Below are 22,752 nucleotides of genomic sequence, written 5' to 3' on the forward strand. Positions count from 1 at the left end.
AAACAGGACCTCTGTCATGTAACCTTCCCCAGCTGCTTTTTTCCTAACCCCTCCCAATTTTATTCTGGTATTTAACGCCTCTGCAATATTCCAAAGGCCAGTCATTCCAAGTACACACACACATTCTCACACACTCCAGCGGAGACAGAAATGGCTCCATTGTCTAGAAGTCTTCGCTGCCTGGTACTGGAGACTGGTACTCAGACACTAGGCCTATTCTAAAGTGCACAGCTACTTAAGGAAACAAGATGATAACACCACATTGCAATTTTCAGTTTTTAATTTGTTTGAAGCACACTTTTTCCTTTCAGAAACCGAAATCTGAATTCCCTTCCCACTTCAGGGATTTTTCAAGCAGGTCTGCACTGTAGAAATAAAAATACGGTACAGATGTACGCAGGGCCCCAGTCTGTTCTGTTGTGTAGGCCGGGGTTGAGAAAATTCTTTGCACAATACCTTTGATTCATATTAGGCCCATATGGACCTAGCACTGCCTCTTAGCAGTGCTGTGATGTGAAAAGCATGGGGGTGGCTGTATTGCTATTTCTGCTTGCAGGTTCATTAGCTGTAGCGCAAGTCTATATGGATAGGAATGTGATTGAGTAGGAATAAATTGAGCCTCTCAAAGATGGGGATAGAGTACTGTTGTTATTATTCTTGCATCTAATAGGCTTATTTGGTTTATGGCAAAAAAATCCTCTTATTGTATATTATATGAACCATTCAGGCAGTTCTAAGCTGTCAGTATAAGGTCTATAGTATAAATTCTTCTATTAAAGGGCACATTAATTTAGGAAATTCCTGGAAGCTTGCAATATGCTCTGGAGTACATATTTTAGCAATACAGCTGTTTTCTGCATCTGTGCAATTTAAGCCGTGGAGCTCTTTTGAAAGAGGACGAATGAGAAGACTTTCCTGCTGCACAGCTGCAACAGACTCCCTGGCCTCCCTTTGGTCTGAGCATTGGAACGAGAGGCGATCGGAGGGGGATTCTTGGAAGAAGCCCCTAAACTGAACAGAGAAAAAAAAATCCACCACACCCAACATCACCCCCCTTCTCCCCCAATTCTACAGCGGACATAGAAGAGCAGAACAATTGGTTAGTAGCTTTCTTATCCAAGCAGTACCTGGTTTTCACATCCTGGGATTCACAACATAAATGCATACTGTAGCCTTATTCGCTTACACTTAGTACAAGTTAGTCACAAGTTACACAACATGCGAGTTACCACAACTGAGGTTTACAGCAAGGTGTTTGAATGGCTTTCAGCTAATGGGCCAAATAACGATCAGAGTATCCAATATCCGAACTTCAGATTCTCAAGAATGTTTCACTTAAACACATAAACAGAATCATACTAAACAGAAAGCACTGCAAGCAGTTCTCACTTTTGAATCTGGGTTTTACAGTTTACCAAGGCATAGTAATAAGCAATTCACGTGCTGCTGTGTGGTTCAACCAGTGTTCTTTTTGAGCAAAGGTTGAGTTTTACAGCTCAGATTAAGATTGACCCTGGGTCATGTCACAGGGTGAATGGGATTCGCCATGTGGCAGCACACAACTCAGAATGTTGCCATACATAGGAGCTGCAATTTTGACCTCCAGCTAACTAAACCCTACCCAGGCTTGCAGTGATATCACTGAAGGATGCACCACTCCTCCAATCAGTACTAACTCTCCTGTAAGGCATTGTGGAGCTTCCAGCAAGGGAAAAGGTGAACAGATGAATTAATAAATTCCTTGCTCTGCCTCTGCCTTGTATTTTCTCCCTATTCATCCCTACAAATCTTAAGCACACAGGTTCTTTATTAAACAAATCTTTATTTAGCACAGAAGCGGGGTATAAAAGACAACTCATTATTCCAAATTACATAGGTATTAAATAGAAAAAAGTTAAAGAACAAGCCATCTTATTGATTGATTCCCATCCATTTGCTTTTTATATCAACTGTACATGAAGTGACCAGTTCCATAAGGTTTGTTCTATAATGATTTTGAAACTGAACAACAGTATACATTTAAAACCATTATCAAATATTAAAATCCACCTGAGAGATCTTGCTTAAATTGCTGTATTAGAAGATATGAATTCACCTTGTTACTCAGGGTTAAGGATCTAAAAATTTGGAAAGGGCATTCTAAGAACATTCTAAGAAAAGATAAAGTGCAAATGCCCATATATGTCCTACCTGACACTATTAAAATCTAAACTGACTGCCAAGATGGAAACTTGCCTCTCATCTTAACAGTCCTGTAGTATATTAGATGAAAGCTAAAGATTATATTTAATTATTTAATACAGTTTGTTTTGTCTTTCGTTTCCCCTACAGATACTGACAAGATAGAAGCTAATTTCATAGGCAAGTCAGAGCAAATTTACAGACTGGAGACTGACAGCCTCATCAGTCTCCACAGCCACTGCAGTCATCATATGATTGATTCCACAGTTTAATGACCCAAGTCAACACAAGCAATAAACAATAACCCATTGTTACCACCAGCGCAAGACAGACACATTACTGTGGTCAGTTTCTTTCATTTATTTCAAAAAGCATAAACATGCATACCACAAGGATTTGATGTAGGCTGGCTGTTTTACATTATACACTTGCTGCTAAAGTACAATTCAGTTGAAGCCCAGAGACATGTAGTGTCCATTTTGAAAAAAAAAACACATTCCATTTGGGAGTTGTGCAATTTCTTGGGAGGCACTGATTAAGAATCAAAATCTATTACATCTTACCTGATCTTCCAGGCTGCTTTGACACAGGAAGTGAAACCTCAGTGAGGGGCAAGATGTAGACTTCAGGCCCGTTCTGTGAGGCTGGAGAGGCGAGGGTGGAGAAGTCAGCCTGGTACTCCTCTCCCTCTGTGTTCTCAAACTCCTGCACAAAAAAAAGGGCAACCATCAGCCAGCCTGCCCTCCATTTCTGCTCAGCTGAAAGGCACGGGATGCTTGCATGGGCCCACACTTTCAGTACACCTCCAGGAGCTGTGGCGTTTTCTCTACAACCAAAGCAGCCCCTGGAAATCTGGTTAATCAACCACCACAAAAAGCAGCATCGGCACAAAAACATGGAACGAGATAAGCGGACATACTTGTAAGAGCAAAGCTGAAGGTTTTAGCACTTCTACAAATGTCTGTCATCCCTTCCTGCTTTGCTAATCCGAGCACACTATTATAGAATGCTGGACCAAAAAGTTCAAATATTAACAATTATGAAACACAAAGTCTTGCACATGCCCTTATAAATCCTTACTGCCTATAACATTTTGAAACATTAACAAAAAGTATTTAACGACCAGCACCAAACTGTGGGTGGATGGCACACTTTGATACTACAGATTACACCAGTCTTACAAGTACGCCACAAAATATAGAAAACCTCTGTTGTAGGGATGAGCAGTTTGTCTGAATGGAAAACTTCGACCCCTCCTCCGCCTCCACTGCCCTTTCGCCCATCCTGCATCCTCTGGGCCCCTTATCAAACTGCTTCAGTTCTCACACGGCCTGCCTTGGCCTCTGCAGTATAAATGTTTGTTGTTTTTTTTACCAGGGCTGCAGGATGCAGAGCAATCCTCTTCTCAAAGAAAAGTAAAATCACAAATACTGTTCAAAGTTGTCTCGAGAAAACAAGAGTCTCAACAGGGGTCTATTAATCAACAGAATAAATGCTTTGATCACAGTTTCAAAAGAGAAGGGGAATCTACGAAACACTTTTTCCACTGTTAGGCAAAGAGAAAACACTGTCTGAGAACATTACAACATGAGCAGAATTTAAATATACTGCACAGTCCTCAAATGAACTCGTTTCACATTACTGTTAATATCTCAATGGTTACTGCACCAAGAACACCCTTACATGCCTAACAGTGCTGTTATTTACTTCTATATAGAAGCAACAGACTAAGAGATACAGTATCTAAGCAAACCCACATCCTCATTACTTGGAAAAAAAAGCCAACACTTTTTACGGAGGAAATATTTAAATTAGGGAACAAGTTATGAAATCTTTGCTAAGACTAATCATTAATTCCAGTGGTAATGCATTCTAAAGTAACCCTACAAACCCGCGAACAGAGCACTTGACACAGATATTCATTGTAGCCCGTTATGGTGACACAGTGCCACCTCACGACTGAAGGCTGGCCAGCTGTGTTGCGCCAAGCCCTGAAATAAAAAATGCTATAACTTTAAGCCACCAACTTATTCTTTATCCCCAAACTCTATAAGCTTCACCAGCCTCAGGGTGAAGCTTATAGCCGTTTCCAGAGCAACACATCACAGCAAATATGTTTGAATCACCAGCTGTGCTCTTGTTTTTCCTAAGATGCCAAGACAATCATTTTACACAGGATATTTCTATATTAGTTATATTAGTATGACAGCTACCAGCAAACGGGTCTTTTTCCAGATGTCTTTACCCAAAGAATGTTACAGATTAAGGGATAAACTGTGAGCATTAGAAACTGTAGGTCCAGAACCATCTACTTGGTTTTTGGGTTATGTCTTAAAAAGTGCTCATGAGATTAAACTGCAAGGGACTGAAGAGAAAGGACTTGAACCAGGAATCTCTGGTTTATAAGGATTTCTATCTAAACCACTGGATCATCTTGTCGATCACTGCTGTTTTTACTTATCATACTAAAACACCAATGCACAGGAATATTGACTTCCTTCTAAACTGCACCTCTTTATACAATACATACTTATTTTCCACTTTGCATTAGCGAAATATACTGTTGAATATTTCCTTACCTGGTCCAGAGTCGTATTCTGCACTATGTCCTATATCCACTTCTCTAAAGAGTCTTGAGGTTCTCGATATCGAGAAGGACACAACAAGGGTCCCTCACCCCAATGTCTATATGCTCCTAGACTGCAAGCCATTGAACTGGGCTTGGACCTGACCTTCAGGACTGCATCCATCCAAACTCCCATATCACTGTCAATCGGCTCTCTTTTATAATCCCAGGATGCTGGGGCTGCCCTTCTGAATCTGAAGCATGCTGCCAGCGGGTCATTGTGTTGAAAGAGGCTCATTGTTAGATCCCTCAAAAAGGGGAATGTTCTGGTGCCGTTGGGACGATCCTGCTCGCGGACAGGACCCAGGGAAAGGAGGAGCCAGCTCCAAACACAGAGCCAACTCCTCTGTTTTTACGGCCCGAAAAGAAAAAAAAATGCAAGGCATTACAGAAAAAAAAATAGAGAGAGAAAGGCAGAGGACGAGAGAGAGAGAAGCTTTTTCACATTCTGTGCTCATGACATCACCCTTCCCTCTCTGTCCCAGGAACATGTGCACAGCAGTCACCGGCCCAAACGCACAGTGTGGAAAATTTAAACAGAGCCTGAGAATGCTTTTAAAGGAAAATATTAATGAAAAGATTCCCTCCTCCACTGTGCACATTGGAGAGAGGCACCCTCTCTTTCCAGACATGGGGCCCAGCTACAGGATGCCGTATAAAGGGAAGTGCTTCTTTATTCTTATTTTGGGAGGGGGATGTTTTCATGCTTTTATAACACTTCTCTGTTCATTGCTGCCAAAATTATAAGCTATTAATTCCTCTAGTGTCTCAGCTTCCACTTCTCCACCCCACAGCTTCCTAGTAAACCTGATCTAAGCACAAGAGTCAGTTACTTACATGTGTTTCCAGCACAAAGAACAGGGCCAGACTATATCAATGTCTGAGTTCAGGCTGCCAGACAGCAGCGCAAAAACCTCATATCCCCTTGATTTGATTAAGTTTAGCTGCAGTACCTGCTCCACTAATTACAGCTAACAGGAGACAAAGGACTGCCACCTGTGAGACTCAAAGGATGACAGCTGCTAGGGGTGGAAGTTACTTTTTAATTACTTTCACTGCCTTTAGGAGGAGTCTTTAGGGTTGTGGATAAAATACAAATAGAAACCTCAAAAGGATGTACAGTAGTAGAGGATTAGTCAGATGAACACCACCCACTCTCTCCCTGACAGATGCACCAAATGCATACAGTCACAATTATCGAGTCAGCACACGTGTAGAGATGGGTACTATAAATGTAGGCTCCATGCATTATAAGGATGAGGTCAAAGTGTTCTTGTTTCATGCTGCCTTGACCCACTTTTGAATTGTGCTCTAGAATGTATTAATTCCATCCCACATCATACCTTCATTGACTATCTGAAAAGCTCTAATGCATTTACAGGACATGTTCAGAAAGTCTTCTCTTTCAGATGTGCCATTGGTTTTATCATTTTTAGCATTACTGTGGTTCAAAGGACCACCTACTCATCCTTTGCTGGCTGGGAGAAATCTTGCATTGCCTTCTGAATGAATGCATACCTGCAGTTAAGAGAATTACTGCAGGGGCATGTAGAGTACAAAAAGATAAACCTTTGTTTTAGATATAAAGCAGCTCTTCTGCTATACTCAGTGTTTGAGCACAGAGCTCAGGAACAGTGAGTAAAAAGACAGTGAGCGCCCTTATGTTAAACCTAGAGAAGTTTTAGAACAGAGCCTTGCATTTTCCCATTAGCGTTCAAGCGCAGAGTATGAATAAAGTTTTGATTTTAGCTTGTACTTGCCTTTTAATGCGTTTTCAGACTACAAACTTGGGAAAAAAGCAATTAATTAACAACATTTTTTGTTTTTGTCAATCTGAATCGGTCTTTATGGTAGAAAAAGACATCCCGTTCTGATTTTACAAAAGTGAGAGCATAGATTTTAAACAAAATCATCCACCCAAGCCCATAGGCTTTATCTAAACCACTGTTTTAATTTGATTCACTGATTTAACAAATGGGAATCACTGGACAGAACTGGTGTTTTATCAAACAGGCATTTTTACTGAGTGTCAAAATGCATCTCGTTAAACCATGCAGCAGGAAGATATCAGCATACAGCTCAAGGCAGACGGGTGAAGTAATTATTTTTTAATGCTTAAAATGTGGTTAACACTGTAAAACACAAACACAAATAAGAGTGTGAGATAACACAATCTCTCCTAATCCTGCATGAAAGCAGAGGGCCCAGTACTGAGGGCAGCCACACATTGACCAATAATATGAGCACAGCCTCTCTCTAAAGGAGATGTTCTGGTCACAATCTGTTTCCCTGGAGAGTGTGGCAGAGCTGGGATCTTCAGTCCCGGAAAAACCTGGAGCAAAGTGTTTGAGATGATGAAGGAATGTTTATTGACTCCATTTGCAGAGCTTCTGTTATGTACTGTAACTACACATCATAGTGTGTAGACATCACGCTCATCTCATAATCCACTCCTGCTCAATTTATTGCAATGACTTGTTTATTAATAAAAATACACAAAAACAACATAAATTGTCCCTGTTAACTGCCTAAGGTCTAGTGACAAAAGAAACCAAATTCCTGGATTTTTCCTGATGGGGAATATCAGCCTATATCCAGATACGTTAACTCTGGTTAGAAGGTTAATCTCTCTCCATAAAAACCCCTTTAGTACACATGGGGAATTACAGCTGTAGAAAATGTTTAAAACAGACGGAGGCACAGAAACATTAATGGGTCAAGTTTGAATCTTAGATGGTCCAAGAACCTTCGTGCATTCCAACATTTTTCTTTAGCTTCAATCAAATCTACCATAGTGCACGTGAAGTCACACCATGAAGTGGTATTATCGTTTTTACAAGGGATAACCAAAGGATGCATGTCCAAAAACCTCCAACAGGGGGCGAGAGAGCAGGCAGTCTCACCTTGAAGCCAATGTCCCCCTTCTTGCAGCACAGGCAGGCCAGCATGAGGAAGATGAAAGTGAAGAGTCCAGAGAAAGAAACCGCAACCACTGCCAGGGAGGAGGACCAAGAGAGCTCACTCAGGGGGGCGCCATCTGCAGGTCAAAAGAGGAACTGTGTTTAAAGATAATAAACGGCAAACAACAGTGCACTTGATAGTCCTCCCAACAATTTAGAGTTGGGGGTGGTGTTCCAGTAGTCATTGAGGGCTCTTATTCAGCAAATACTGTACCACTTAAGTCACCGACTTAAAACCCATGGAAAACAGACTAATGATTAACACTTGATGGAAGTAATTCAATTCAGATTTTAAAGTAGCTTGGAGAACCTACCGGATGTCAGTCTTCAGCGATTTAAAAAATATGGCAAAAAATGAAGCCAAAGTACTATGTCCATTGTGGGTGGCCTACACATCTGCAACCTCCGCTCTCTACATGACTCGTGTCTTTCACGTTCTACTACCCCACTGTCCCAACTCTGACCGCAAAAACAGTGACTGGATTAAACCCAGGCTTGGGTAACCTGAGCAAACTTGTCTTCTCTCTGACAGATGAGGAGCACAGGGCGTCAGAAAGGTTGATTTCTTGGTTTCGCTCCACAGCCAGACACAAAGTGACAATGACATGTTTTGCAGTGGGGGCTGTAAAGGACTGTCATTTTGCATTTTGTGGAAAAGCATTCTGACAGGGATTGGCAGCCCAGGAGAACAGGAACTGCACGGATAAGGAAGGCTATGCTAACTGAAAGGATGTTATTACACTGTATGTAGCGGTTTAAAGATGCACTATTCACCCAGTCTTTCCAAATCTGGCCTAGCTATAAACCTGACAATTTCCATAAACCTTTAATTAATCTTAGACAACAAAACTGATTTTGAGCAATTTTTCCTCCTGCTTTTTGTCTTTGCAAGCTTTGACAATTGCAGCTGTCACTGCCTCTTTAATAAATATTTCTCGGTTCTGAGAAATGCATTAACCTCTTGGAGGTTACCATGGGAACAGATTGGACTGTTGGCCCATCACGTCAGATTGCTTTCAGCTGTAAATCTCCCCATTTTTTTCATATCCTGCTGCCAGTTTCCTCCTGATCCCCTGACAGCTGTTTCTCCTCCTAGGCCCTGCTCCCCTCTGAACAGCAGAGAGCACTCATGAACGAGGCAAGGAAAGGCAGACAACAGGGATGGTGGAAGAATAATTTTTCAGCTAAAAAGCATCTCATGTTGTGCATCACTCATAACCTTGGGCCTCTTCAGAGGCCTTGCATCTGTGTGTATCAGTCTGCCTACAATTAGGTAGCGTTGCTACATCTCCAGAAAGATAATACTGACATAATACCCCAGTTACCACTTCCCAAGCATCAATCCACAGTGCATCACAGTACCATATAAGCATACCAACCAAGCTCTTAGACTAGCCTTTCTGGCACAGGCAAAAGATCAGCTCTGGAGTCTAGGCCTCAATCTGTACAGTTCAGACCCGCTGTATTACCATATACATTCAATCTGTTTAGGCTTTATAACCCCGTAACCCACATTTATACTAAACTCTATACATTTAGCAAACAAACACAATCAATGTAAATATGATTATATTAAGTAGGAGCAATGCTGCCACTGTCACCTCCTACTGAGTTTTTGGCACCTTTCAGACCTGAAATACGTAGTTCTAAAAATAAAGTTGCACATCTGCAACCCAAGATAGTCCAGTAAAAGTTACCCAGTATCTGCTTTAAAGATTTTTTTTAAAAAGCCCTGATGTAAACTGAAAGATCATTTTTTGGTAGATTATTTAATCCCTTTTTACATCCCTTTTACAGAAAGGTTTCTGTAATTCACATTTTGTGAATAATGTATAGTACAACTACAGTATGTATACAGTGCATATGATATATCAACTGCATATGTAGTTGGAAACTATAGCATAGCAAGTGATTTATGGCATAATGGTCTTAACTGAATGTAAAGGCACATCACTTCAATACTGAAGCACTGAGCAAGTTTATGAAATTTTTTCTTTACACTTCAGACAAACTACAAAGTGGCAGCAGCATGCTGCATAGCAGGGATTAGAGGTGCCTATAAATATTTGAAGAGTACACACTATCTTGCATGCAATCAAAATTACAATAAACCACTTAACTCAAGCTAATGGGGTCTTTATTAAAGTCCTGTCTAAATATTAAAAGAAGTGATTGATATTCTCCTCAGCACACATGCACTTTGCTTATTTGCAGACATATTTCCAGCTAATAAGTCAGCGCCTACAGGACTGATGTGGGCCTGTAGCACAGTATTGTGCATCAGAGAGTTCTGATGATTTGGAGCAGTATTTCCTCATTCACTTTTAAATGTCTTGACTGATGTGGGCATCTCTCTGCACCTAACATCGCATAGCCACACACACATACTTGACAGCACAAGATTGCTCAGACCTGAACACACAGACACCCTGGCCTTTCAAACACTACACTGGTTAGAAACGAGCAACCAGGGTCAAGATACTGTAATACATTTCTTTTCTGATTGGATGCCCATGTGTACTACCTGTGCCACAATGAAATACTGATAAATTTGTACCACACAATATTAAGTATAATACTTTTTTAGCAAGGATATAGCATCGTTTTTAACTAGATAGAAAATAAGGCACAGTAGTTAATTTTGAGCCAAGTTAAAATGGGGATAGTGAGGATTGTTGAACAAGCTGAAAACAAGTATGTTCTATTTTTTTGTTGTGTTTGTCCACTGGTCATGGCTCAATTAATTCAAAGCAGGCTTGTACTGTAATACCCACAAGGGACAATAAAGAAGTATCACACAGCAAAACAAGTATAAAGGCACAGAGAGAGATACAGGTTGTCAGATCAATATTATCGACCGCTCCGCTAGTCTCCCTAATTAATCTGGGAATTCCAGACAATATTCTTCTCAGAGCTAGGAAGAAGACAAGGCTCACTCTGCTAGCTTGCCTGGAGGAGTGGACTTCATTTTAATAGTTCTGATTGACTCACTTTCCCAGATGGAGTGTAATAAAAAAGTCTCAAATACTTTAAGCCAAAAGGAAATTTTAACAGTAGATTACAAAGCTCACTGATGACTGTTAGACCGTCAACAGAAACCAGTTGAAATCTCTTCATAACTGAGCCTTTCAGTTCTCATGACTCCGAACGACAGCCAGCACAGTTAATGACTAAAAGATGAAGAAAAGGGGGCCAAAAATAAAACTGTACAAATAAAAAGTGAAACAGTCAAAGGGGTCAAATAGTTTTGATAACCATTTCATAGATTTTGAGCGTGACCCAGTGCTTTTAAATACCTTTAAAATAGTTTTTTATCTTTAAGTAATTAAAACTAGAAGTCTGTCTGGAATTGGATTAGAAAGGTATAGTACTTTAGGGAGCTGCAGTCCACAAATGCCCCTGGGTCTTCATCCACAATGGACTCCTGATCCTAGTATCATTACCGAGAATAGTTATTGTGCTCTTGGGTCTGTCTACACTGCTGAGGGTGTTTCCCTGGTGGGTGGCATGCTTGCCTTCTTATCACAGCTTTTACATCTAGTCTCTTTTTCTCAGTCTGCCAGTCTCTTATCAGTCCCTTAAAATACAGTAGCTCCCAGGGGCTCACCCAGCACATATACACAAACCTAGCAGTGCACAAAGACACTCATTCATAAAAGCATCTATCTAGACTCAGAGGGAACGAGACAAAGATCCTTACAGACACATGGAGGTCACTCATCGTAGAGAGGGACATGCACACAAGCAGTTACAGAAACCACAAACAAGGGCACCGAGTTGGGTTAAAAATGTAGAGGCCTTCAGCAGGATTAAAAATATTCTGAATGCTTTCAAGATGTCTAACTGAGTTTGACATTCACAGCTGAAACCACTCTGAAAACATTATAGAAAAGAGTGCTCTACCATCTAATACAGTTGCACTGGCTCTTCTCTGTTTCCAAACTGGAGTACTCTATCTCTCTGTGTTTCAAAAGAGATGTCTGTGGTAAACAGTTCCTAATGGATGCTGGCATGTTCAGACTAATTAGCTATTTAAGAAGAAGCCAACCTAGTTAACTTCCTGGCATGTAATCGGAACAAGAAACAGCTGAAACCTTCAGAGCTAAGCCAAGTTTTTTTACTCCACAGAGAGCTGAGAGTCAGGTGCCCATTTCCTCCTGAGTACTTTATTCCTGAGTGACCAGGTGTTTGGGGCAGCACTACTGGTATCAAAGAAAACGATTTAGCAACAGACATTACTTCTGACAGGCCAAGAGAGGAGAATCCTTTCATGAATCTAGGGGAAAACTGCTTTAAGTTTTTTAAACATTATTAACAGTCACCCTATCGTGGGAATTTCTAGGCTTGAAAACACCTGATCACTAACATTGTCAAATGAAAAGGGGATAAACACCTTTTCAAACATAAAGCCTTTTGTAAACTTTTCAACCGCGATAAATAAAAGCTATATAAATTATTAATATTATCAATTGGGAGTCAGATTTGAAAGGAATGGCATTTTCAAATGCGACATTAGTAATGGTAATAAGTGCTATTAATTCAGATGCAATCAAGTGCAATATTGTCAACATGATCTGCTCATGGAAATGCTGACCTTTTCAGGCTGGTGCAGGTCATTCCTTTGCAGACATGTCACAGCAAGTAAGCGTGTTTAGAGAGGAGTCCTGGTGTCAGTTGAAAGGAGCCGTGGAAAGAGAAGAGCTATGCCTCCCATGGAGCAGAGCATTGCAGGAGCCTGCGTTCACCTGGTCACGTGTCTGCTCGTTTGGTTCCAGCACGATGACCTCTCATGGAATGAATGAGCTGTCACGAGCAGGCTTCCCGACAGCAAGCACTTCTCTCCAAAATTCAAAGTTGGACAGACAGGGTTGCAAGCATTTTGATCACAAGATGGTTCTGGCCATTATAACACCTGCTTTACTTATGAGGTCATAGGTTGGAACAATCACAGTGATTTTGGAGAGCGGTGTCTAAAATTCTATGCATAAGGGTTGACATAAGCTCACTGCAGGTAAACACATATCTAAAGGTTACTTGAGGGGATGCAGAAACAAACCTCATACTGTATACGGGGCCTGACGGTGGACATTAAAACGAAGATGTTGATATGTGTCGGTAGTGCAAGGCCTCAGTCAGCAAAGCAATTGAGTTCACCACATAATCATTAATTGTTTTTTAGATCTACAGGTCTACCTTTGACACAAAAAATACAGTAGTTGCAGAATTCCTCACAAAACCATCTTGAACACACTGAACAGATTTTTTAAGTACATGAGAATATCCCGTCATGTACATTTCTGAAAGCCGACAGCTCTTGGTCCAATGCCAGATTCATTTGGATTCACTCATGGTAACAGAGCAGCTCAGATTGAACAGTGCTGACAATTTTTAGTTCAGAAGTTTGGTCAAATTTTAATTACAATGAAATGAACCAACGAATATAAAAGGGATAGCATATGTAATACTTTGGCGTTAACTCGCCAAAGGAACAAATCAGGGAGCTCTTGCAAGGAGAGCCTAATACCTTCACACCAACCCTCTCAAACATGTACCCACATACTTATACACCTGAAGTGCATGAATGTGATACATCCCCCTCTCCCCCATGTACAGTACAGCTCTCTGCAGGCTTCCATTGTGCGAGCTGTAACACAAGCAGCATTGTGCAGACAGTGCTGTCAATCACCTGCTGAGTGGTCCCATTGAGGACAGTTTTTGAGAACTAAATCTCCAGGAATGTCAACAAGAAGTAAACTGCTTGCAATTTAAGAGAGATGCCAGTCACAGAGTACGATCCTAATATTACACGGCAGGTTAATGTAGGACAGGGGGAATATCACGTACATGGTAGATAATCTGTGATTAACTGGTGGTTCAAAGTTTTAATTAAATCTAGACCAGGATGAGAGAGCGCGTGAGAAATTCCCTCTTCTCTTGCTAGATTTACAACTCTAGAAATGCTGGCTAAGAGAAAGATACATCTTTTTTTTTTGTCTCCAGCACAGCGCCCCAGCGAGAAATTGCTGCTGACAGCAGCCTTATGTCAGAGTGAGAGTGAGCACAGTGTGGAGGGGGCTGGGGGGGATGATTCAAGAGAGACAGAGTGAGCAGGACGCCAGGCTGAAGGGATGACAGAACAGGGAAAGAGGCTTATTTACTGGGGTTGCCCATAACTTTATCGTGCACTGCATTTCTGCTCAATCATGTGAGTTATTGCAGGAGGTATATGCTTTATCCTGGGAAGTGTCGGACAACTTTGCTTAGTCATGCACTGTGGCCAGGAGTAAATCAAAACTTTTTACCACCCACAAAATCCTAAATTACAGCCTCACTACTTAATGGCAGGTTTCTATTAGGCTGAGATGAGAAGCATCCAAGAAACAAAATGCTGTCATCATGTACCAGTTTTTTTCGATTGCATCTGGCAGGTGGGTTGGTGTGATTTAATACAGGCCTATGCACATTTTTTACAGTTTTTTGTGTATTTACAAGGTTGTATTATGTACTGTATAATGCACTTCTATATTTAACTGTCAACTGACATGGATAATGCTGAAAACCAAACAATGTACCAACAAAAAAAATATTTATGATGCATGTACAGAAATGAATTTTCCTGCATGCATATTATAAATAATACAACAATAACACAATAATAAAATGTAATGTTTCCACATATTTATAGAGAAAATATTTAATTGCAATTTATTCTGTTCACATCATTATTGAACTCTATACTGTGCTAATGTACAGTAGGTAGGTGTGAGGAAATCCTGAGGCTACACATGTGGATCAGGAGCTGAAGAGAGTCAGAACACCCTTTTGGGTTCCAACACATTTCACCCAAGCCATAGGTGTCAGTAGTGGGATGACACAGATTTGTACCTTCATACCAAGGAAGAGAAAGATTCAGATATTTGATGTTGACAAGAAGATTTAAAAATGAGCTTCCTTATTCTCTAATATCAATGCCTCATGTATTTGTGATGCCAATCAAGATTTTCTTTTTGGTCGAGAATGAAGCCATAAACTCAAAATGCTGTTTCAACACATTAGAAAGCCCTTCATCCTAGCGATATAAAACATCAGACTGTTGGCACGCGCCATCGAAAGCAGAAGGTTCATAAGTTGGATTCTGAGTCTTAGATCCTGCTGTCTTCTGCTGGTTCACAAAAAGGGAAGCTTGAGGCATAGGAATGCAGATGGCTGTCTGATTCAAAAGGTATTATGGATGGAAAATCACAGGCCTCTCTAGAGTGATAACAGCTTTCAATGTGTTTACCTAAGCAATCCCCCAAGGCTGGTGTTTATACAAGAGTACATTTTTATATAAACTCATTTTCATACCACTGACTCTTTTACTTCCACTTTTCCTTTCAGAGTTTTAATTAAAATGTTTCTCAAGCCCACCTTTCAGAGGCAGATGTCAGGGAGCAGATATTCATCTAAGGTCTCGGAAATACAGTTGGGGGTTTGTTATCTAAAACTGCTGGGACAAAACTTTGAGTTTTGTCATACAGTATCCCTGTGCAAGCCAAAACCACTTGCCTTCTTTGTTGCCAGCTTGACATTTAGGAGTTATGCCTCCATCTTTCAGTGCCTCTGAATTACATCAATCCAGTACTACCTAACCTCTTCAACTTTTCCACCTCTTTTACTTTTACAGGTCTAGTCATCAAACAATGGCCTTTCCAGGTTTTCGGGTTTAGGCAGAAGATTTGATTCTATGATAATAACAAAATTCAACATTTTTCCTTTACCAAAATTGATTTCCTACCAGTTCTCCAAATCTAAATTAGGCACATTCCTCATTCAACTTTCATGACCATGTCCCCGTTGGACCTTACTTAGCGTAGTTATGGTAAGATTGTAATGGATACAGAAGATGAATTTATATCATTAAGACCTCTAGGAATTATATTATTCCTAAATTCTTCAGACGCTTTCCCCTGTGTTTGCCTGTCTCTATCTGAATGTGCAGCTCACAGGTCAAAGAAGCAGTGATTTAATGAGTTTAATGGTTAAGATGACTGAAAAAGGACATACTGTATAATACTACAAATGTTGGTCAGATCAGCTTTCAGTGGTTTTAAAAATTCATTTGAGTGGCTCACCACTGTGGTAGCAATGTGGCAACTGTAGATCATACAGATGTTAGTTGTGCAGAGGGGACTGTACAGTATCTTGTTATTTTTTTCTTTTTTGGAATACATTTCACATAACCAATTATTTTTCTTAAACATCAGTCAGTTAATTTTTTTTGCATACTGTAAGACCAAGGCACCAATAGCAGGGCTAAGGCACTGAGAGTACACACAGAGTACAATTGCAGTCTTCTCCTATAATATTGCCAGGAATATGGTAAACCACCATGGTTTCTGTTTTGCTAAGATCTTCCTGGATAAATACAAAATCACACAATCCCGAGGGCAAACTGAGGTCACAGTTTGCTGTGATGTTATCGGCAATGCACAGACTAAATCAAGAAACCTTGGTTATATAAGAATATGAAGAACATAATTCTAAGCAGAAAAAAGCAAGAAAAAAAACATTTCAGCTGTAAAGACTTAAAACTAACAATATATGGGTGCTTCGGAAATCGGTCCTTCAGTAAGGTTGTTTTCTGGAACTGACAAATCTTCGTATATTTAGTGCAATACATCTCCTTTTTTCTGTACTCCAGCATCTAATGCCTTGGGTGAATATTTAATACATATAAAGACACATAAAGATACATGAATGTATAGCCCCACATGTCTCACATGGAAGACTTTTTAACCAAAATATTGCGTTGGTTGTTTGAACTTTCCCTTCGCAGTGATGATATTCCAGAGTAAAAGTGTCTCATCCTCTCCTATGGCCAGACAAAAGGGTTTAACTAGAGTATGCCAAAGCATTTCTGGGGCAATATAGTTAGGAACAGCAAAAGCATTATTCACTTTATGGCTTCACTGAATTCCTGTTAGTGTGGGCTAACAGCCATTGACATCACGCATTTGAGAAGACATGAAGCTGTGCTTTGTTCAAGAACCACAGTGCTAGAGACAGTTTTGAGGGGGAAGGGGGGTAGTGGTTAAATTTCTAGTTGACTTTCATGTACAGACGTAGGCTTGGTGGTTTTGCTTCATACTAACATTTTGTCTGCACTGCGATTTTTATCCATCTCTTTAACAAAGTTACACTCTTTTGTTGGCTAATCCACAATAATTGTCAACATACAGTGATAATGGCTCTGGGAGCCAGACACCAGTTTCAAACAGGCAAATACACATGAAGACAGCAGGATTACTAGCAGGAATTGCCTTGCCACCAGGAGAGGACAGGCTTCTTTCTCTGCACTACAGAAAATAATTAGAACACTGCTGTTTGCTTTACTAGTAATTAAGGGCATTCAGATAATATATTTGTTATTACTTTTAAACTGATAGGTTTGGCTCATCCCAGGTTTTGAAGCAAACTGATGCAACTAAAAATTACCCCCTTTTTTAATCCATCCAAAAATCGAAGCCATGACACCAAAAGGTAACGCTAATATATTGACATCAGCTATACTTGGTCATTTTAAAATTAATTTTAATTTAAAGTGATATCCTTTTGCTATTAAGTTACTGTTGATCACAGAGCAATAGAAAAAGCGATCAAGGCTTGTGTCTATCCAGATCCTAACTCAACTTGGAAGACTGTGGACCAGAAGAGAGCATCTCCTATCCTCACCAAATTGTGCACATGCATCTGAGTAACAGAGTGAATGTTCTCATCGTATCGGAGTCATCAGACAATCAGATTTAATGCTCTATTCTTGTTGTAGGAATTATTTTTTAAATGTCCTACATAATCAAGCCTTTCCAGGATCTCATTGTTATTCAGGATCAGACCTGCAAAAACTAAACTTTTTTAAGTTAATTCTCAAGATTAAGCTTTTGATTGCGGTAAATGTGTTCTTGCAAATATCCAGACTTCAGAGTTTGTCTGGAAAGATTAATAAAGTTCCATAGAGAATTACAGTTTAGAATTAACATTGAAAGACTCCAACTACTGCATTGCCTTGTTCATTCTGAGAATTATTTTTCTGATCACTTTTTTATCATTTGTTGTATGTATTTCCCTAAACCAGCAAGACCATAATCATAGTAAACAGCACATAATGCCCACCGGGTCCATAATGAAAAGTGGCTTTATTTAAAAGGTTGTTTATTTGGATCATAAAAGAAGCTGTGCTGTCTCTATGCTGTAGCTGTATTAAAAAGGCCTGAGCTACTACATTTCATTTGTTTAATTAAGGTCGGTCATTGAAGTGAGAGTCACACATTTTGTAATTATGCTCTTTGATGTGGCTTTATCATATGTCACTGTATTATACATGTTTTTTTCTTATGGACATTACAGAATTAATTATACAGTAAATGATCTGGTTAAATAATTAGAGAAGATGGAATGATCAAAATGCACTTTATTGTTGTTCATTTCTTAAGCCTGATGAAATACAACGAGCAAATTGACATACTGTAATAAAATATGGATATCTTAGTCCTCTCGAGGATATATAGATAAAGCGTTCAATTCAGTTTAACACCGCCTCCAAAAAATGACAGTATTTATGTACTAATGTTACTTGGATACATGCATGAGGGCTGATTGTAGTTAATAATAATAAAAACAGTTACTGTAAATGTAAAGTCTTATGTAAAAAGTCTATTTTTCATCAATGTTTTAAGATTAACAAGTCAAAATTTGAAAAAAAAATCAAATATCAACTTGCTTTATAGATCTTTCACTTTAGAAAATCACTACAGATAACAAATCCCAAGTGAGAAAAACAAGCTGGGGTGTTTATACAGATTACTGAACAAAGTGTATTGCCACTGCAATAAGTAGTTATAGTATATTAATATTACGTACCGTGCTGCCAGATACAACCCAAACATAGCTGTTTTAAAAAAGCAAAATACAGAAAGGTAAAACTATGATGCCAAACCAGTAAGTGGTTGCACAGCTGTCAAGCACATCATCAAACCAACCCAGAAACCAGAACAAAGCTTAATGAGGGGGCAGCATATTTAAAGGTGACTCCATTCGAACCACAAGGTTGTATGGTTTAATCACATTCATATTTTCCAATAGGAGTTCTTCGGGCATGCACATCAGCAGTTTTATGTAAAGAGACATAGAAAATGACAAGGGAGAGGGTGGAGAGCAGGAGCAGTCAGATTTTAATCTACTGTATATAATGCCTTCCCAGAAGCCTAAGAAAGGCTATGATTTTCCTGGCGATAGATTCCTTTAGCACACAGTTTTTTACCACTTCAGGTTTCACATACTGTAGGACACCCCACTGAGCTCAAAGCATCCATAAAATAGAAAGACGGACAAAACATAAGCATTTACAACTGTGTGAGAACAACAAACATCTAGTAAGCGCATACTGTATACTGTAAAAAGTCACTCTAGCCTAATCCATTATTCCCCTGGTTATGCCCTATTTGGCATCCAATGCAAAAAGAAAGCTACTGCGCATGAGTTTCATATTAAACACTATATACAGTAGTAACACCAAAACTACAGTACTATACAGTATACCATACTGAAGGTTCAACCTACTGTAGCATTAAATATTCAAGCTAGTATTGCTTTGTGGTTTAAGAAGACATTCTTTAAACCGGCAGAGTGTCATTAAATTTGTGACCAAGAGGCCAAACTATAAAGATACCCATAGCAGGTAAACTAAGTGATCATTTATGACACGCTCTGTATTCCACAATGCTCAGTGATGGTAGAGATAATTTATGGCTAAGACTGCATTTGATTTGAGGGGTGAAACAAAAACAGCATACAGCGTTGATAAGTGAACAAGGACAGAGAATAAGCATGTGATTTGATCATAAACCTACAGTATTTTTCTCCTGCCTTGAACTACGTATTGCTCTTTCAAGCTCCAGTGCAGCAGCAAGAATGTGGCAGCATTGACAGGAAAATGTCTGCCTAGTAATATAGCAATAATAATAAGTGCTAGAAATACTGCACCTCAAAAAGCAAAGGCATATCGCATAAGAACATTTTATAAACCCTGGGAGAAACATACTGTTTACATTTACCTGATCACTCATGAATGTAATTTAGAAAAGCCTATTTATGCAGGCATCTGTCACCACTCTTGCACTCTCATGGTAAATGCAATTGACTAACACTGCAGGTCAGAGAGTATAAAAGTGGCTCAGCCCTTATGCTATACTGAGGCAGACCTTTCTTGACACGGTCGGAATAACTAAATTAAAAAAAAAACTAAAAAGCCCCTTAGTCCTAAAACAAAGGCACTTGGCCTTTCTTTGCCATATGATTTTTTTAGGATACTGGCTTGCTTGCTACCATTGAATCAAAACATTGGATACCATTGCCACCTACTTCCTTGACTCTAATGATTTAGTCACTAAAAACAGTAGAATGACCATCGCTTTCTGCAGCCATTCGGTCTAAGCAAATGTACTCAGAGCTTTATGAATCCTACAGTATATCAGTAATGTACTAATTGGTTTTATTTCTGTAGATAAGCTTATTCAAGTTGAAGAAGCCTACCAAGAAACTGGGAATTAAATTTTTTATCTTGCAGCAAGGCTCGAAAGAACCTGGCAGCCTGGTTCTCCCAGATTATCACCGACTGAGCTGAGAGATTAGAATATGTTGCTCGGCAGCAATCAAAAATGATAAGATGCACAGAAGCCCGAGAGCCACAACAGGAATCAAACAGCTTAACAGACCTTACATTGAAAAAGGAGTGAGAGAACAAGTTATTTACATACAATACATATACATTGTGTATATATCCCTGTTTATTTAATAAAGAGAGATGTGTTGGTTCTATACTTTTTAGTATAGAAATTGCATTACATTGAACAGAATAGTCCTCGAATTCAACTGCCAATTATCAGAAAATACCATTTTTAAGATCATCCAAATCTGTGAAACAGAACCACTACAGACTGCAAAAAATTTACAGTTTCTAGAACAAAACCATAATACTACACTTATTATAAATGCAATGCAATTCTGAGTTTCAAGATCAGAAACAGAATGGGACTGTTTACATAACTGTTTCATCTCAGAAAACATGTGCACAACAGATATAATCATGATTGCATGTGCTGACAAAAGCTGTATGAAGTCATTCCAGATGAGCCACACTTCAAAATTCCCAGAGAGCAGTGTTGGCATTTCCACATCCTGGCTCTCAGTATCTCTATAAGATCAGTAGACTTTATGAGATCTATTTATCAGGCCTTCTGTACAAAGATGTGAATATGCTTCCAGTGAGAGCCCCAGGACTTGCACTGAACGAGCAATCATTCAAATTATCATAGTGTAGCAATGCGTTAAATATTGTATGAGATCATCTGTAGCCAAAATCGTGGTAGAAAGGACTCTCTAGAAACATGCAAATTATTAATGCATAACCGATTCAAACACACACACATAAGCCAGCAGGGAGCCAGCAAAATATCTACATGCACGTACGCAAAGAGACTGCAGCATGAAGCTGCATTACAAACATAAATAAAGCCTGTAAAAGCAAATAGCAGGACTGCAAAAGATCCCTACCACACTGACTCAACCTTAGTTCTTCTGTGGCAGCCTACATAACACAGTAATGACTTAATTAATAAGAATAAAAGTGATTATGAAACGCAGTGACATCTGCCTTCGCAGTCACAGTTTAGTGTAACGTTATGTAATGGCTTGACACAATTAAAGGTAGCTCACACCTTTAATTACAGATCTGGGCCCTAATCAACACTTCCAGTTCTATTTCTGCCATGAATATGTAGGTTGTTAAAGATGATATAGAGACAATCTAAGAAGATTACAAAAGTATCTTTCTCATATAATATGTACACAGGAAAACTCATAATTAAGATTATATCAGACACCCACCCCCGAAAACACAAACACTTCTTCAAAAACAAAACCAATGGGACATATCTATTTCAGCACTGCAGGTAATACCAGACCTGGAATCTGACTTTCAGCATGTATTACAACAGCTAAGTAATTATATTCTATGGAAATTAATTGAATGACTTGTTATATTATTAAAGAATGTTAGAAATGTATCCCACTTCACCCTCTTCTGCTGTTCTTCAGAACTTTCTTCTCATAAGATTCTTCAAGTCTAGCCTCATGTGGAAATGAGAAAGCTGAGTTGAGTGCATCATAAAATGCTAAACTAACAAGATCCAGGCCATTATGTAACACTAACCTGCCTCTCCACCTCATATCCTTGCAAAGCAGCTTCTTAGAAAAGCTTTAAAATTCCTCTGAGTTTTACTAAGAAACTTTTTAATGAAGCTCATCTTTCAGAAGCAAGAGAGATGGCATGTTAAGCCACATTAAGCCACAACCACATTTTTTAGCTTAAAAATGAACTTAATGAAGACACTCCCCTCTACTGACCTATTTCCAACCCTACTGTAACGCAAGTAATCCTTAATTTCACCTGCTATAATTCAACAAGTTTTTATCCTCAAAGCAGAATGTTTCCTTTTTCTGAATCCTTGGCGGATTTGAAATCATAAACGCGTATCCCCCAAAATCCTCACCCCCCCCCCATAAATGTCAATTGTTATAAAAATGAACAGATGCATTAAAATCCTGAACATATTTGCAGAAAGAAAATGCCCTGCATACTCCCAGCCTGAGAAAGACAAGAGTCTTATGTTACTAAATCCAGCCTTTCTTCCTCACTCCTCTTTGCTCTTACTAAGCAGATTTGACTGTGCTGCAACAGCAAGCGAATAAAGCAATTTTAACAGTGGTCACTACCTCCTTCTCTCCCGCACTGCAGTGACCCTGAATTCACTCCCATTGATTACAGCGATGGCCAATGAAATACTGCATTACAAGACAGGAAGCCTGACAATGAGGCGAGATTTACTGTATTAATAAAGACAAGACTTTTAAGCAGCCTGCCTTCCGATCTGCAGAATGAACGTGACA

The 22,752-nt window shown here is 39.4% G+C and overlaps 1 protein-coding gene across 1 annotated transcript in view; it reads right to left on the bottom strand.

Moving 5' to 3' along the window:
- The window catches only part of lmtkb (lemur tail kinase 1 b), a 43,312-nt gene that overhangs the window by 16,020 nt on the left and 4,540 nt on the right, over window positions 1-22,752 (bottom strand). The window contains exons 2-3 of the mRNA XM_088927683.1: window positions 7,711-7,844; window positions 2,745-2,886 (exon numbers count right to left, since the gene is read on the bottom strand). Of these exons, the coding sequence (XP_088783809.1) occupies window positions 2,745-2,886; window positions 7,711-7,844 (276 nt within the window). The remainder of the gene's footprint in view (window positions 1-2,744; window positions 2,887-7,710; window positions 7,845-22,752) is intronic.

Source organism: Atractosteus spatula, chromosome 11, assembly GCF_055471065.1.
Source record: "Atractosteus spatula isolate fAtrSpa1 chromosome 11, fAtrSpa1.hap1, whole genome shotgun sequence".
Lineage (NCBI taxonomy): Eukaryota > Metazoa > Chordata > Actinopteri > Semionotiformes > Lepisosteidae > Atractosteus > Atractosteus spatula.